This window comes from Melospiza melodia, chromosome 1 (assembly GCF_035770615.1).
Source record: "Melospiza melodia melodia isolate bMelMel2 chromosome 1, bMelMel2.pri, whole genome shotgun sequence".
In the NCBI taxonomy this organism is placed as follows: Eukaryota; Metazoa; Chordata; class Aves; order Passeriformes; family Passerellidae; genus Melospiza; species Melospiza melodia.
Window position 1 is genome coordinate 23,161,073 of NC_086194.1, and position 15,567 is coordinate 23,176,639.

Genomic DNA, 15,567 nt, shown 5'->3' on the forward strand with positions numbered 1-15,567 from the left:
GTTTTCAAACTTGCATGAAGGTAAGAGATTCTATTTTGGGCTCTCTGGCATGAATAATAATGACAACTAAGGTGGCTGCAAATTGAAAAAGAAAAGAGAAGGTTCATGTTTGAAGTGATGGAGAAGCAAGGAACCTAATAGAAAGCAAGGGGATTGTCTCAGAGTGCTGGACTAGGATTTTTCCCACATTATCTTAAACTTCAGAAAGATATGGAAAGACACATCTGGGAATGCAAGATGAAGTGGGCTGAAACACTTATTTAGGTACTTGCATATACAATAGTGAGGCTGTTAAACAGCAATATTTTGAAGAAAGTATCTGAAAATTTTTTACATAAGCATGAGTAATCTGGAAATTGTTAGTGGAGAGAAATATATTGTCAGATTTTATTTTAAAGGCTTGAACCTCAAGCTCTGAATGTTCATATCTTAGAGGGAGAGCATTTAAAAAGAAAATACCTTCATGGTTCTACAATCAATATTTCAATAACAGTAGACAAAAACAAGAAGAAGATTAGTCAATTTTGCAGAATAGGTGTATTGAGAAAACAAATGTATCAGCAACATCATATAACATTCCACAGGTACTTTGCTTAGAAGAATTACAAATGACAGACATGGCTGGAAAATTTTTAATGCAACAATCTGCCTAACACTCTCAGCAGGGAGAGATGAAGATTAAGCTAAGATGGTTATTGCAAACCAGTCCTGGTCAGCTAATCAAACATGTGAGCTACATGCATGCAAGGAGTTGTATTTTTTTTTCAGTAGGTCATGATTAGAAGACAGAGCTGTTACTCAAGAATATTTATTCCAAGACTCCCAACCTATTCAATATAAAGAGTAGTAATGAGTCTGGAAAGGATATGTGTCCTTCAGTCTTGGAGATTTCCTGGAGCAGTAGTTCTATGCAATTGCATTTTGAGAGAAAGAGGGTCCATTCTTTTTTTTTTTTTTTTCCTTATTTGGAGTAATAAGTAATAATTTATAGTGGAATTCTGAGGTCACAGACTGTGGCTGACATCCTATACGAATCCAAATAACATTGTACAGCAAACTTCTATTGGATAAAGGCTTGATTTTCTTTTTTGCAATTCATAAATCAGACTGGAAGGCAGAAAAGCAAAGCATGTAACAGCACCCACTGAAAAAACACTCTCTCCTTTCTTTTGTATTGATGGAAACAAACTGTGAATTTAGTATAAAGGATAGTTTTAGTGGCCCTCAGAAACCTGAGGGCATCTCCACCAACTGAATAATATTTTCAAAAGGCAGTTCATGATTTAACTCTACTCTCATTTTAAATGCTAGCATGAGAGTTAAGCAATGTATTTATTTTGTATTTCAGGTTGCACCTGGTCGCTGTGTAACTGTGGAAGGGCTTTGTCAGGAAGGGCTGCGGGCTGATACAGACTCTGCTCTTAGAAAGTCCACTGTTGGTAGAGCCATCAGAAACAATCAAAAGAGATAAAACTTTGGACTCAGTCAAGAAAAAATCAGTACCTGTAGAATAGATGCTGTTCAAAGAGTGGTACATTAATACGTAGTTACCTATGTGTAGATACAAGATAAAATCTGTTTTTAATTACTTGAAAAATTGTTTAGAACATCAAAAGAGTAAAATTATATTTTCTCTTAATTATATAATACAGGGATGTTTTATTAATAAAGTCCCCTGTACAGGATGGTACAAAGGTATGTTAGTCTAGTGACTTTGTGTGCTAATATCCACTGTCAACAGGTCCACTATTTTAATTTCCTGACACATTTCATACATTGCAGTTTAAGCATCTCATTGAACAGGGTCATAAATCTTCACATAAACCCATTTGATTCTTCATTTTCCTGAATACCATACCCACATGGTTTTTGTCCAAGCCCATTCTGTTTCTTGAATTGCCACTTTTAGCATCAGGACTTCTGACATCCAAGTTTTCATCTAAACACTCACTAAGGAGCTTGTTTGTGCCAGCAGTTTCTCCCAGCCTGTTGGAAAGGCCTGCTGGAATGTCCTTCTCCATTTGGGTTGCTCACAGCTCTTTAACTGATCTTACTAATCTAATAATTGTTGGGCTCTTATCCCCGTTGTCTCCAGAAAGAATTCATTTTCTTCCACCTTTGCACCTCTAGAATGCCTACACGAACTGGTGAGCAGCAGACCTCTGTGTAGATGACTCAATTTCTGAGCTATTTTCTTTTTTAATTTGGCCAATGCCAGAATTCACTGTTATACAATAGCACAAGACTCCCTGAGGCTCTTAATTCTAAAACCATTTGCTGTCCAGTGCTATGGCATAAATTTCTGTGACATGGCAAGCTTTTATGCTGTGACATACAAACTGGCACTTAGTTTGTCTTTTTTGCCTGTCACCAATATCTTGAGAAAAGCACAAACTTTTGTTTTTTTAACTGCCAGCTTAAAAAAAGGAAATAAATTTGAGCTAAACATACTCCAACTCACTTTTTTTTTACTTCCTGAAAGAGGGATGGGATAGGGTGCATGTGTAAGTGTATCTTCAAAATGTTTCTCACACAACAAGACAAACATAGAAATAGTGGCATTAAAAATAAAGGCAAATACTTTTGTTTCAAAATGGACTACCTAAATTCTATAAAAAGAAGAACCCTAAGAAAATAATTACATAAAACATACATATGAAAAATTATATTTGAAGTTTAGAAAAATCTCTATAAATGCATTTTCCAAAAATCAGAAGGATTTTTTTTTATGGGCAGGTCTGTTACACCCTTGTTGAGTAAGGAAGTCATCACATTGTAGAGTAGAAAAGTCATCTAATACTTAGAGAAATTAAATTGAGTTGTGCTAATTTAATTTAACTTTTTATGGTGACCCTTTGCTGACTTATAATTTTAGCTATTATCTAATTTAATTATTACATTTTCCCAAGACTGTCTGTGTAAAGTTTGTTTTATTAAACTAGCCTATTTGTATTTCTTACCTGCCTACAAGAAAAGTTAGCCAAGGTATATAAAGATTCTCTAACCGAAGTCCTGTGTCGAATAGTTTTGCTCAGTTTTTTATGTTTACATTTCTCTGACAAGGCTAATAAAGCCTTGCTGCTTTATTACTGGTTTAGAGGATGTGTGGTCTGTTGTCTTTTTACAATTAAAACCAAATGATACATATTTTACTAGGAGACCAAAGACTGTGACGTTTGGAGGGGTTTTTACTTGCTTTTTTACATGCACATATGTGAATGTGTAGGTGACTCATTACTACTGGCAGCAAGGCAAAGGCCCATTAAAAAAAATGTAGAGGACACGTAAGCCCTCCCAATTTCTGAGCAAAAACTACAGCAATACACTGTAGCCAAGGTATGGATAAAGAACCAGAAATCAGTTTTGCTTTTGCAAAAGTCACAGAGTGAGCCCCATGGCATTCTCCCACAACTGTATTGTTTCTGCTACAGACACCCTGACTGTAAATGAGCAGCTGCAAATGCAAATGCTCTTGGTAATTAAGCATTGATGTTAATTAATAATGACTGGAGAATGAAGGGGACAGAATTTCCCCAAATAGTTACATTTGTCCTTCATAAATCAGTACTGACACAAGCAGCACACAGCACAAACAGCATTTGATTTTGTCAGACAGCCATGGACCATAGTTAGGCTGTTGCAGGGAGAAACATTCAACACCCAGGAAGCTGGGCTTGCTGTCCCTGCTGTAACCCAGGGGTGCAAAAAGAGGGGGTAGTGGTGGAAGGAGAGATAATCCCATCCCTCATGCTGGCATGCCAGGAGCAGTCAGCTGTGGAAAGCCAGAGATGTACACCATAGCATGTCCACCTGGAATTTGTTTCACTGCTGCTGCCACCTGGGGTTCATAATCACCTGCCCCTTTGGCAGACAGCACAGGGTGACCAAAGCAATTGATTGTTCAAACATTCTGGAAACAATTATGGTGGATGCTAAGCACTTTAATGTCTTATAGAAAACTAAAACAGACTTAGTGCCTGAAGAAGGATGAAGCTTTTAAAACTGCATAAGATACCTTGCTCTGACATTCAATTAAAAGAGGAAATAATAATAGAGGAAACAATCCCTTTAAAATGTTATTATACTTTAACACTTCCGTAGGTGATCAGTGTAGGTGAACAAGGGGTATTTTTTAATATTGTTTATGCCAGTTAAAACTTCTGTTGTAAATGCAATGCAGTACACAGCTTTATCAACTGGATATTACTGGGGCAGGTTAGATAATTGCTCTCAACCTGCTGCTCATCATAATGTATCAATTCCTGAAGTTGCTGTGTTTGGGTGTGTAATAACTCCTTCTGCTCAAAACTGTTATTTCTATCAGGACCAAAGTGATGTTCATGGGTCAGAAAAATCTCTCACTACTTTTGTACCCTCTCCAGAATACTGTAGGAGATATATTTTAGAAGATGCAGTTCAATATTGTATTTACCTAAATGAACATTTACAAGTCTATGAGACTTGTTGGATATTTTATAAACTATATATGAACTTGGCATTATGTGGGATGGATTTCTTGTTCCTTATATATGCTTTTACAGCATGAGTACTATTTCCTAAAATAATTAAAAGCAACTGTAATCTCATAAAAGTCTAAAACACAACAGGGACTGAACAAGCTGCATTGCCCAAGGAGTAAAGCAGAGAACAGTCAGCATTTCTTAGGATTTTTTATGCTCAGAAGAATTGGATTTAGGAGGCAGTTAACCTCCTTGAATTATTTTATCCATGCTCAATGGTTTACACTGAGAGCAGCAGTTGAATCAGCCCATCCCTCTTTTGAACCACTTGGTGCAATGACAGGGATGGGCTGCATCACCTTATTTGCTGTCTTGTGTAAAGCATGTCACATAGTACTGGCATCAAATAACATATTAATAGGCAAGAAAGCTACTGCTATTGAGACCTTGCTGCTTAGAAAAATACTTTAATTAATCCATAGCTTAGTCTAAGCAATGATAAAATACAAAGTCTAGACTGCACAGGACATTACAATGAGCATAATCCTTCCCTTTAGCTTAATGTCCCACCTCCTTCTTTTTTTCTTTTTTTCTTCAGTTCTTAAGGTTAATAGTATGTGCAAGACAATTTATAAAATAAATTTGTTCACATTTTCTCAGTTGCAGAATGTATAAAAATTTGGGTTTCCATCAAAATTAACTTTTAAAAAGAGAATTATTGGAAAATACATGACTCTACAAAAATATGATACATCCAGACTTTAAAGTTTATGTGGGAAAACAAATGTGTTGACTCAGAACACATTCACACATGGAGGGAGGAAAAGGCAAGCTTAGTAGACTGCAAGACAGGAAAGCAAAAGGGACAGTGTGGGGGTTCATGTACTTATCAGTTTAGGAGTGATTAAGTACTTTATACAAAAAGAAAAGAAAAAAAAAAGGGTTGAACCATGCCAAGGGATTTCTCCAAATATCTACAAAACATATTGTGATTTTGTGCTCCTTCGTTTTGATGTTGCCTTGTTTAAGTATCTTCATTTTCTCTCCTTTTGTCTAAAATGGATTGGTGAAAGCAGACCCTGCAAGATTATGAAAGACAGGTAGTTATTGTCCAAGCAATATATTAGAAATGCTATGATTAAATATTCTTCATGTTCATTCCAAGAACCTGAATCATCTGACAGGGTACATCAGAAAAAAGCCTATTGCTGAGGAGGAATGAGGTCAACAGATCTAGGAGTGGTTAGTAAGATGTAAAGTCGCCTACATGATCTCAGTTCAGACATCATCATGACCAGAACCTGTCACTGTTTAATGATTCACAGTGACCATGACATCACATTATATGTCAGTAGTTTTACTGGGAAAAATAGGACTCAAACCATCAGGGGTTTGAACTTCCCTTCTGCAGAACAATGAATCCCCAGTGCTGAGTCTGAACTCCTAATACCAGGAAACTTTGAGTATTGTAATTACTTATCCATGTGTTGTCATTTATATGCACACTGTGATAAACAGACAATGCAGCATCCATTTCCACACACTTCCACATGCATACCCAGTATTTTTTACACTTTGTTAAATATAGAAATGTGGTACTCTTAACTACCAGTGTCTCGTGTATTGTGAAAGTAGCTACCATTGAAAGATGCAAACACTTTCAACAAGTAGAGACAGAAAATTGGAAATTAGTATATTGAGCTGTCTAAACAATGAAAGGTGAGGATGGAGCATTGGTTCAGTTCAATATTAGTACCATATCCTATAACTATAGTTACCTCCTAAAGTTCTGTGTGAGTACGTGGAAGAATATTTGGGAGATGTTAATTGTCTTCTGCCCATTCCATGGGATCTTGAGAGCACACAGTCTACATACATGTCCCAGAAGTTCTGGGCTAAATCATTGAAGAGATCATTGTGCTTGGGCTTAGGGGATTCCTTTAGGAACATCATGAAGTCCCAGAGAGCAATGACTGTATCTGCTACCTTGAGTTTCTTCATTTCCACCAGCCCATGGGACGATACCTCCCAGCACTGATGGTCAATCTCACGCAGGCTTGGAGGAGTTTCTTTTTGATACTCTAGATTGGCATAAACCAAATTCACTAATAACATACAGCCCAGCTGAAGACACCACCATCGTTTCCATACAAATTCCATACTTGAAGAAGATACCTGAAAAGAAGTGAATAAAATCACTGTGATTCTGACATTATATAGTTCATTGTCACACAACTCTCATGGGTGCCCCAAGAGATCATTTAGAAGAGATCATTTTATTCAGAAAAATACCTTTTTACCAAACCGAGGAATAAATACCAGTCAATGAGCCCTAATGCTGGAAGCTAGTTTTGCACCTTGAAATTGTTAATGCCATTTAGAATATGAAAACCCAAAGCAAAAAGTTACAGCCAATGTCAGAACTTCTCTTTGAGACCAGCACTTCTTACCTTAACCTCCTGTGCTTAGATTGTCAGTAAAATCAGGTTAATATCAGATGCCTAAAGAGTCCTAGTGGTATGCTATTTTAAGTTACTGCAAACAAATAACAATTGTAAACAGCCAGTCTTTCATGGAAAGTCTGACTCAGAAAGATGGTAATGAAGGAATGGTAAATCAGACTGTACAGTGTATTGGGTGAGTGTAGGCATGCTATGAACTCATTCAGCAGCTGTTGCTTCCAAGAATGGAGGAGGGAAAATTCCTTTTTGGCTTATATTAGAAAATTAAGTAAGATTTTGGCATTATTTGGCATTATTATTTCTAGTATATATGGAAAACAGAGAAAGTATCTGGAGAATTGGAGATGGAAAGAGCAATAAAACAGGAGGCATAATAAGAACTTCAAATGTTACAGAGAATGTATTCTTTACTATACAGAGATTCCCCCTGGGAAAAATGCAGTCTTCCTATGATGTGTATTCTATATCCTTGAATAAAGTTTAAACAGAACAGCACTGAAACACCTGATTATTTTTTTTAAAATCAGTCCCTTTTATCAAGATAAAGTGCAGAGGAGCAGGAGAATAAACATAAAGAGAAAACAAATCAAACGAAAAAGACAAGCATAGGAAGAAGTCTGAAAATAGTCAGTCAAAACTTTCAGACAGTGCCCCTTATTTTGGTATCCTGAATCAATTCCATTTTAAGTAGTTGGTGCCATGCTTATTCTCACAGTTTCCAATTTGGAGTGTAAAATACAATTACAAAAATGATGTGAGGTTTTGTACAGAAAAAAAAGGCAACATTTTGGGCAGCTGTGCAAATTTTACTAGGAATTTGGCCAGAATTGCAAGTGTGCTCTTCCACTCAAAATATCTCTGGTCACTGTCAATATTAAAAGCTAGTCTGTGATATCTTCAATATCACATTGTGTTAGCACATTGTGCTAACACACTGACATCCTTTCTGCAACTCCTACTGATGGAATTAGAGAGGGAATAATCCATAGATCATACAACATTTATGTGGAATGTCTGTAAGAATACAGAGTTGGGGTGACACCATGGAGTTCACAGTCACACCAAACTGGGTCAGAACCAGGACAGCTTGAAATAGGCCTTTTTGCTGTGGCCTCAGGGTCCTGGGATGATTTTTAGTTTGAATGTGTAATCAATCACACTGCTGCAGCCACCTGAGGTCCCTAATCATGTATTCCTTTACTTCAGCTTCTGAACCCAAGGAACTGAGCTGGACAGATACCCTCCAACTTAGCTCCTTCCTAAAAGCCCAGGCAGCTACATTTCAACAGGCAGCAGGATTCCCTGCCTCACCATCCTGAGAGCTTATCAGCATGCATTACTTTTCTTCTTTGGGTTCTTAGAAAACTGGTTCCAGCAAACAAGCAAGGATGGAAATGCTTCTCTTCTCATTTCCACTTAGGCACCAGCGTTCAGAGGAAGGACACATTGGCAATTTCCTACAAAGTAGGAAAACGGCAGCCAGGAAACAACCAACATTTTCAGTTGTTCTGATTTCATGTTTTAATCCAGCTAAAAACTGAAATGCTAAAGGCCCATTTGAACAGCACAAACAGGAGCAGAGAACACAACAAACCTCAGAGACTTTGAACTAGTAACCCACTATTCAGCACAAGAGAGAGGACTTTCACAGAGGCAGTAACTAAAGAGCCACAGCAGAAGTTGTACTTACAGTCTTTGAGCGAGGAGATGGAAAGCAGTAGCCTTGAAAAAGAGAAGTCAGCCACTTGGAGATACAGAGAGACATTCATGGGAGGGCTGCAGGTGCCTGGCAGCTGCTGGATGCTGCGGGGATGCCGAGGTTACAGTGCACAGGGAGGGCTGTGCCACTGGCAAGGCAGCAGCAGCAGCAGCTGAGCTCGGGTCGGGGGAAGGGTGGAGGGAGCTGTGGCAGCCCCACCTCTCTCTGCAGCAGCGCCCAGTGCCAGCCCAGCCTGGGCTGGGGCATCACCTGCAGACACTGCCCTCGGGGAGGGGCAGAGGGCTCTCGGAGCAGGCAAACGTAATGGATAGCAAATCCTAATCAGGAACAGGAACACTCTCATCTAATAAACTCCCATCATAAACCTAGCTTTCCATGCACGCTCTCGTTTGCCCACCAGAACATGCAGGGACAATGTTCAAAGTAATGAAAAAGAACAAATATGTGGTAAAATTGGGTCTGTTAAGGGTTAATCACAACATGATTTGGTGGAGTTCAACATGACAGGAAAAGTCAGATAGTTTTTTCAAGTAGAAATTTAGTAATTTCTGTCAAAAATCAAAATATGGAATGCTTAAGCACAAATACAAATCTGCTCTGAAATGACAGAGTGTCATGAACATATTGTAATGTTCATGTCATTACATATTGTAATGTTCACAATAATTTTGTATTTTTTGGAAGCCTTACCAGCTAAGCTATGTCAACACTGTTTCAAAATCTTGCTTCAAAAAGCATGGCATATTTGAACCTTCCTCACTAAATAGAAGGAAATATCTGCAATACAGGAATATAGTTAGTTTATCTCTGAACTCGTTGTATCATTGAAAGGAGCTAAAGCTCTGTTAGATGCAGTTATTCCTTGAAATTGTAAGGCAGTGTTCATAAAAAAGAAATTAAAGTGTTAGAAAGACTTCACAAAGAACCTACCTTTAAGTGAGCTCCTTTGTATCACTAATAAAAAACAGCATTCAGTAAGTTTTCAAGTTAAGAAAGTGTTCCCTTTTTGTTTGGTTTATGCACTATCAAACTTATTAGTGTTGTCAGTGTCACAGTGAAACTGCCAAAATTTCAAAGGCATTTTAAGGCATGTAAAGAGGTGGGCAGTTCCACAGCTGCTTGGCTGTTTCAATGCCTTCTCATTTCATTTCTGTTTAAAACATCTAGGTGTAGCACAGGCTACTGGTGCAAACACAGTGATTTTCCTTCTACTCCAACAGCCACGGAATGCAGCCTTTCATCATATTTCTTCATCCTACAGATTCATTTTTATCACTCTCCTCTTTTCCTTTTTCTAGTTAAATCCACCATTTTAGTCTTAAAACATGGTACTTGCAGAACACACCTATAGAAATCAAAATGCTGAGGAATAGATTTTTGTTGGGAAAATCTTTTCAAATAAAAATACTTCTTTTAAAATGTCACCTCGTCAGCAATGTTCTCTTAGGAATCTACATGAAGATTCAATGATAATGTCTTAATAAATCCCATCTCTATGTGAAAAGGTTGTGAAGGTTAACTTCTCTATTTTTATTTTCCTTTCTGATGTTATCCACTTTGTCAGTCGTGCAGTGAGGGATCATCACCTGTGGGGGAATGCCACCTGGAACAAGGATGAACCCATGAATTAAAGTTAGCAGAGATCAAAATGGAAACTAATAATCCTGTGAAATGTTACATGAAGTTTGTAGGATGGAAGCATTATGAAGACAGTCACTGATCATGTTTATTAAGTTAATCACTTAAATTTCTATTTCAGGACAAGAAAAGTCAAGGAAAGTCAAGAAAAATCAATCTGTGACCACCTTTGTAACATCTAACATATCTGAAAGCTACACAAAAGCTTGGGCTGAAGGGGAAATCCTTAAAGCAGAGAACATATCCATGTACTTTGGAAAGGTGTTTTTTTGCGATAATGACTAAATGTAAATGGGATTTAGAGAAAAATTGTGTTGTGTTCTTAATTCTGCAGGGCTTCCAAAAAAATTCCAAAGCTGCAGCATACAGCATACAGCTTACATATAAACCCAAGGAGTCCAGCACAGCTGCTTGACACTGAGTTTTATTAGATGGCTCATATGGCTTACAGTAAAAGTATCTGTTTATGTGATTTTTAATTTTTTAGTTAATAGGTTTAATCTGGGCAAAATAAAATGTTTCCCTCAAAATTCTTCCAGCAGTGATACCTTCCCATGGCATGTGTGTTAAACTGTTGTACTTCTACTTATTCTTTCTATTATGACTGCTGAAGTGCTTCCATCTAGTGGGACTTTATGGTACTGAAGAGTGTATCCTTGCTGTTGGGTAAATCTCTTTATCTTTCCCCATAAAACTGTAAAATTAATACATCAATATTTTACAATATTTGGACCTTGGGTATGTTGGTGAAGTTATTTCTCTCGATTAAAAAGACCATTATGCAAACTTACCAGCTATGTGCACGTTCAGAAAGGCAAGGAAAGAAAAAACAACTTTCATTTTTTGACTACTTCAACTCTATGTTAAATAAAACTGTATTGTTAAAATACTTCTGCTTATTTTCTACATATTTCCATCTAATTTAGTTCTTTTCTAGACTGAGAAAAAGTCTGAGACTGACTGACTTGCATCACATAAAGCAAATTTCAAAAATCTGCTGGTGGAAGTTCTAAAATTGTTGGGGGAAGAGATTTTATGGCTTCTTCTTGTTAGAGTTGATGACAGTGCACTACTTAGTAATTTATACCATGAGAGAAAAGAAACAGAGGGGTAAAACGGTGATTTGAGTAGCGGTACCCCTGTGATTTTCAAGCAATCATATACAAATATGTGAAGTACACAGTAAAAATGAAAGAGCAGGAACTGAAGCATTACTTATCATGAAACTCAGAATATGCATTGACTATATATAAGTCAGTTTGGAAAGCTTTAAAATGCTCCCAGCCTTTTGTGACTGAATTATATATATATATCTGTGACATAGGCACACTTGTTCATAAACAGGATTGATTCTCTGAGGATAAAGAATTGAGTCACCTTCTGCATCACTGATTAGCAGCTTCTGAAGTAAAAAATGACAGAGTGATATTCTGCCATCAGGCTTGACAATGAAGCCTGCCCTGTTACTGAAAATCAAGTATGACACACAATGCAAGCAGGAGAGGAAGGTGATGGAATCGTCCTGCCCTGGCAAACAGAGTCTCTTCAGGAGACCAGATACATTTCTGAAGTCAGGTGTTCAGACAATGAAACATATAAATATCTTCAAACTTCAGAGTGTTAAATGATTCTGTTTCAGTAATTCTTAGCATCATGTATGTGTGATGAGCCACTTAATGTTATTGATGGTTTCAGAAAATGCACAATGCCACATTTCAAATGAAATTTTGCTTAATTCCCTGCTGGCATGAGCTTGTTGGCGTAAACTTGCTCTCTGTTGAAACAAATATAGTGTTATGTCAATAAGTTCAACACCTTTAACTCATAACATATAGGAGACCTGCTTTCCTCTATTTCTGTTTTTTGAGGTCAAGTTGTGGACTGATTACATGACATCAATTAACACTGGTTAGTACTGCTGGCACCTCTGGGCCAGTCCCCACATTAACACATTCACCTTCTGCTGCACAGTAAGGAAGTGCAGCACACTGAATTTAAGGCTCTGCTAAAGCAGACCAGCTTCAGACTAGGCTGCTCTTAACAGCTGAAAGGACTAAATTCAAACACTGTGGACCACAAAAGCATAACACAGCACAAAACCAAGGTGTAATTTGATACATACTTGTACTGGTATCCAAGGAGGGCTCTGGGCCTGTCACTTGATCCTTGAAGAACTATCTACAACTTACCTGTGCTTTTTTCATCTCCCTTAAAAGTTCTTTTGCTTACTTCCTTCTTTCTGTTCTTTTCTATAGAATGTTGACATCATATAGTTTACTGAAGTCACAGTAACACAGTCTAGCTGTTGCATTCATAAGGACTTCAGAACCTTGCCTACTATTCAGAAAAAACTGACAAGTCCTTCCCATATTATTAATCACAAACCTGCACAAAATGTTCTGCTGTTTGTACTATGAATTGGCATGGTAACACAGAACAGCAAGATCCTCCTGAATGACAGGGACTCGTTCCCTGCCACTACAAAAAACCCTCTGTTGTACAATCACCTCATACATTTATCAAGTGCCATATTAAAAATAGAAATAGTTTTGTTCCCACTAATTCCATGAAAAAGCAGTTTCATTAGTCAATTGCAGTAATGACTAGAAACATGATTCTGGTTTCCTGATATATTTATTACTGAATAGTACATATCTGTTTGTTCTTGTGTCTTTCCCCTTCATTTAAATGGTTTTCATCCTTTATGTTTATTTTCGTGATATATTTATACATAGCACTTGTGTCTCCTTTCTGGTTTTGTTTTATTGCAGTAAACAAGCTGAGCCATTCTAAGATCTGTTCTTTTGAAAGGCTCTCAAGGTCTCTGATGATGAACCCAGCTTCCCTCTAGCCCTCTCTTAGTTCAACATTAGCTCAGCTACAGAACAATTGATTAGGTGTTCACAGTACCCCAAATGAGATTTCACCAGGGGCTTACACAATGACTTTAATACCTCCCTACATTAAATGGAATCCATCTCCTGAGATACTTGTGTTGGTTTAATCCCAGCCAGCAACTAAGCACCATGCAGCTGCTCCCTCACTCCCTCACGAGCAGGATGGGGGAAAGAATTGGCAGTGTAAAAGTGGGTTGAGATACACACACTTTAATAGGGAAAGCAAAAGCCGTGCAGCAAACAAAGCAAAACAAGGAATCATTCCCATGGGCAGGCTGGTGTTCTGCAGAAAAGCAGGGCCCTGTGACACCTAACAGTGACTTGGGAAGACAAACACCTTGACTTTGAACTGTTCTCCTCCCTTCCTTCTTCTTTTCTGGCCTTTTTTACTGATCATGGTGCCACCTGGTATGGGATATGCTTTGGTCAGCTGGGGCCAGCTGTCCTGGCTGTGTCCCTTCCCAGTTTCCCATGCACTCACAGCCCACTCACTGGTGGAGTGGGGTGAGGAGCAGAAAAGGTCTTGGCTCCATGCAAGCCCTGCTCAGCAATAAAATTCCCTGCATTATCAACACTCTTCTTAGCACAAATCCAAACCACAGCCCCCTTTCAAGTCACTGTGAAAAAAATTAACTCTATCCCAACCAAAAGTAGCACATTTCTGTACTTATGGTGACTCCTAAGTATATCTCATTTCCAAATTTCATGAGCATTTTCTTACTGATTTTATCAGGACTACTACAAAAAATATCAAATAAGACCATCCTAAAACAAACCCTTTAAGCCTGACACCTTTCTTTTCAACCTTATTTGTGGCTATCTCATTTTTTCAGTTTCTCTCCTAACCCCAATATGCTCATTCCTTCCCAGGTAATACCATATCAAATGTTTTTGGGAATTAATACAGCAAATTTGAGTTTTTCCAAAGCTTTGCAATGAGACTGAGACCAGGTTTTAGGGTCTGTGGTTGGCCAGGTCACTTTTCTTCTTTTCAAAGATAAGCAATTACAGTCCATGTTCAGCTGACCTAACTTCAAAGACTTGGAGAGAGAGATGAAGATAGCAGGGAGCTGTTCATGATGAGGTTTGACCTCTGGAGACATCTGAGTACAGAAGAGGAGTCTCAGCCTGCAAGCCCTCAGTTAAATGCCTCAAGGACAAGGCCAGGCCCACATTTGCTACTTTCCAGTCATGACATTCTTATCTGATCAGTTCAAAACACTTCCCAGCAGATTTCACATATTACCTGCTTCAGGACTGCAGATGTGCTCCCCATGATCTGAAAGCACAACATGGGAGTTCTGAATTTTTTGCTGGGGTAATCATTTCTGTTCTGCCATTCACATGAACCTAAATATTCTGCTGAGGCATTTAGAATGTATAAGGCATACCACTGTTTTCTAGATAACATGCATTGTTAAAGTAATTTTTAGTATTAAATTACTGTAAATGTTAATGATTCTTCTCAGGCAGCTAACTGGTGCAATCAAGAATGTAAAACCTTGTGGAAAGCTGTAAAAAGGAACAGGAAAATATTTATTTTTTGATGAGGATTAGTGCTTTAAAAAAACCCACAAAAAACATAGTGATATTGTCTAAGAAATATTTACCTACAAAATAAAAGCTTATGAAAGAACTTGGGGGTGATTTTTCTCCTCTGCTCTCATGAGATTCCACCTGGAGCACCGTGTGCAGTTCTGGTGCCCCCAACACAAGAAGGACATTGAACTGTTGAAGCAAACCCAGAGGAGGCCATGAAGCTGCTAAGGGGATGGGATGATCTCCCCTCTGAAGACAGACCAGGAAAAATTGGGCTGTTTGGCCTGGCAGAGATTGTGTTGAGACTTCAGAGTAACCTTCAAGTATGTGGAGTGGCTGTACAGGGAAGATGGAGAGGGACTTATCCAGAGCTGTAGTGATAGTACAAGGGCAATAGGTTCAAACCAAAAGAGGAAATATTTAGGTTAGGTACACAGAAAATGTCCTTTACTGTGAGGGTGGGGAGGCACTGCACAGGTGCCCAGAGAAGTTGTGGATGCCCCATCCCTGGAAGTGTTCAAGGCCAGGTTGACAAGGACTTTGGAACAATCTGGTCTAGTGGAAGGTGTCTCTCTCATGACAGGGGAATTGGAACTGGATGATCTTTAAGGTCCCTTCCAATACAAACCACTCTATGACTCTTATGATTTTTTCACCAATTTTACTCTTCAGACCTTACTGATATCACAATTTACAAAATAATTTCTTATTTATGACCATTTAAAAACTACAAAGTATTTTAAACCTTATTAAAGTAATGTATTTTAAACTGTCATACTTATCCTGAAAATTAGCATAATTTAAAGATCAGGTCCCAATTGCTTGAGGGAGGACACACCAGCAGTATGACC

The 15,567-nt window shown here is 38.1% G+C and overlaps 2 protein-coding genes across 3 annotated transcripts in view; one reads left to right on the forward strand and one right to left on the reverse strand.

The window, feature by feature from the left end:
• CFAP69 (cilia and flagella associated protein 69) overlaps positions 1-11,169 on the forward strand; it is a 36,530-nt gene extending 25,361 nt beyond the window's left edge. The window contains exon 23 of one of the 2 annotated variants that reach the window (XM_063150986.1): positions 10,402-11,169. In XM_063150986.1, coding sequence (XP_063007056.1) covers positions 10,402-10,443 — 42 coding nt within the window. In that variant the 3' untranslated portion in view covers positions 10,444-11,169. Of the gene's footprint in view, positions 1-1,348; positions 4,124-10,401 lie in introns of those variants that run through there. The other variant, XM_063150978.1, reaches the window with a different exon arrangement.
• On the reverse strand, positions 5,294-6,620 carry FAM237B (family with sequence similarity 237 member B). Its single transcript, XM_063159315.1, has 2 exons — positions 6,239-6,620; positions 5,294-5,301 (listed from the first exon to the last, which is right to left on the reverse strand). Exons 1-2 carry the CDS (start codon positions 6,618-6,620, stop codon positions 5,294-5,296), a joined length of 390 nt encoding a protein of 129 aa, XP_063015385.1.
• Positions 11,170-15,567: the final 4,398 nt, after the last annotated feature.

What these genes read in the sequence shown, in the direction of transcription:
- FAM237B (XM_063159315.1), bottom strand. Translation starts at nt 6,620, where the DNA reads ATGGAATTTGTATGGAAACGATGGTGGTGTCTTCAGCTGGGCTGTATG.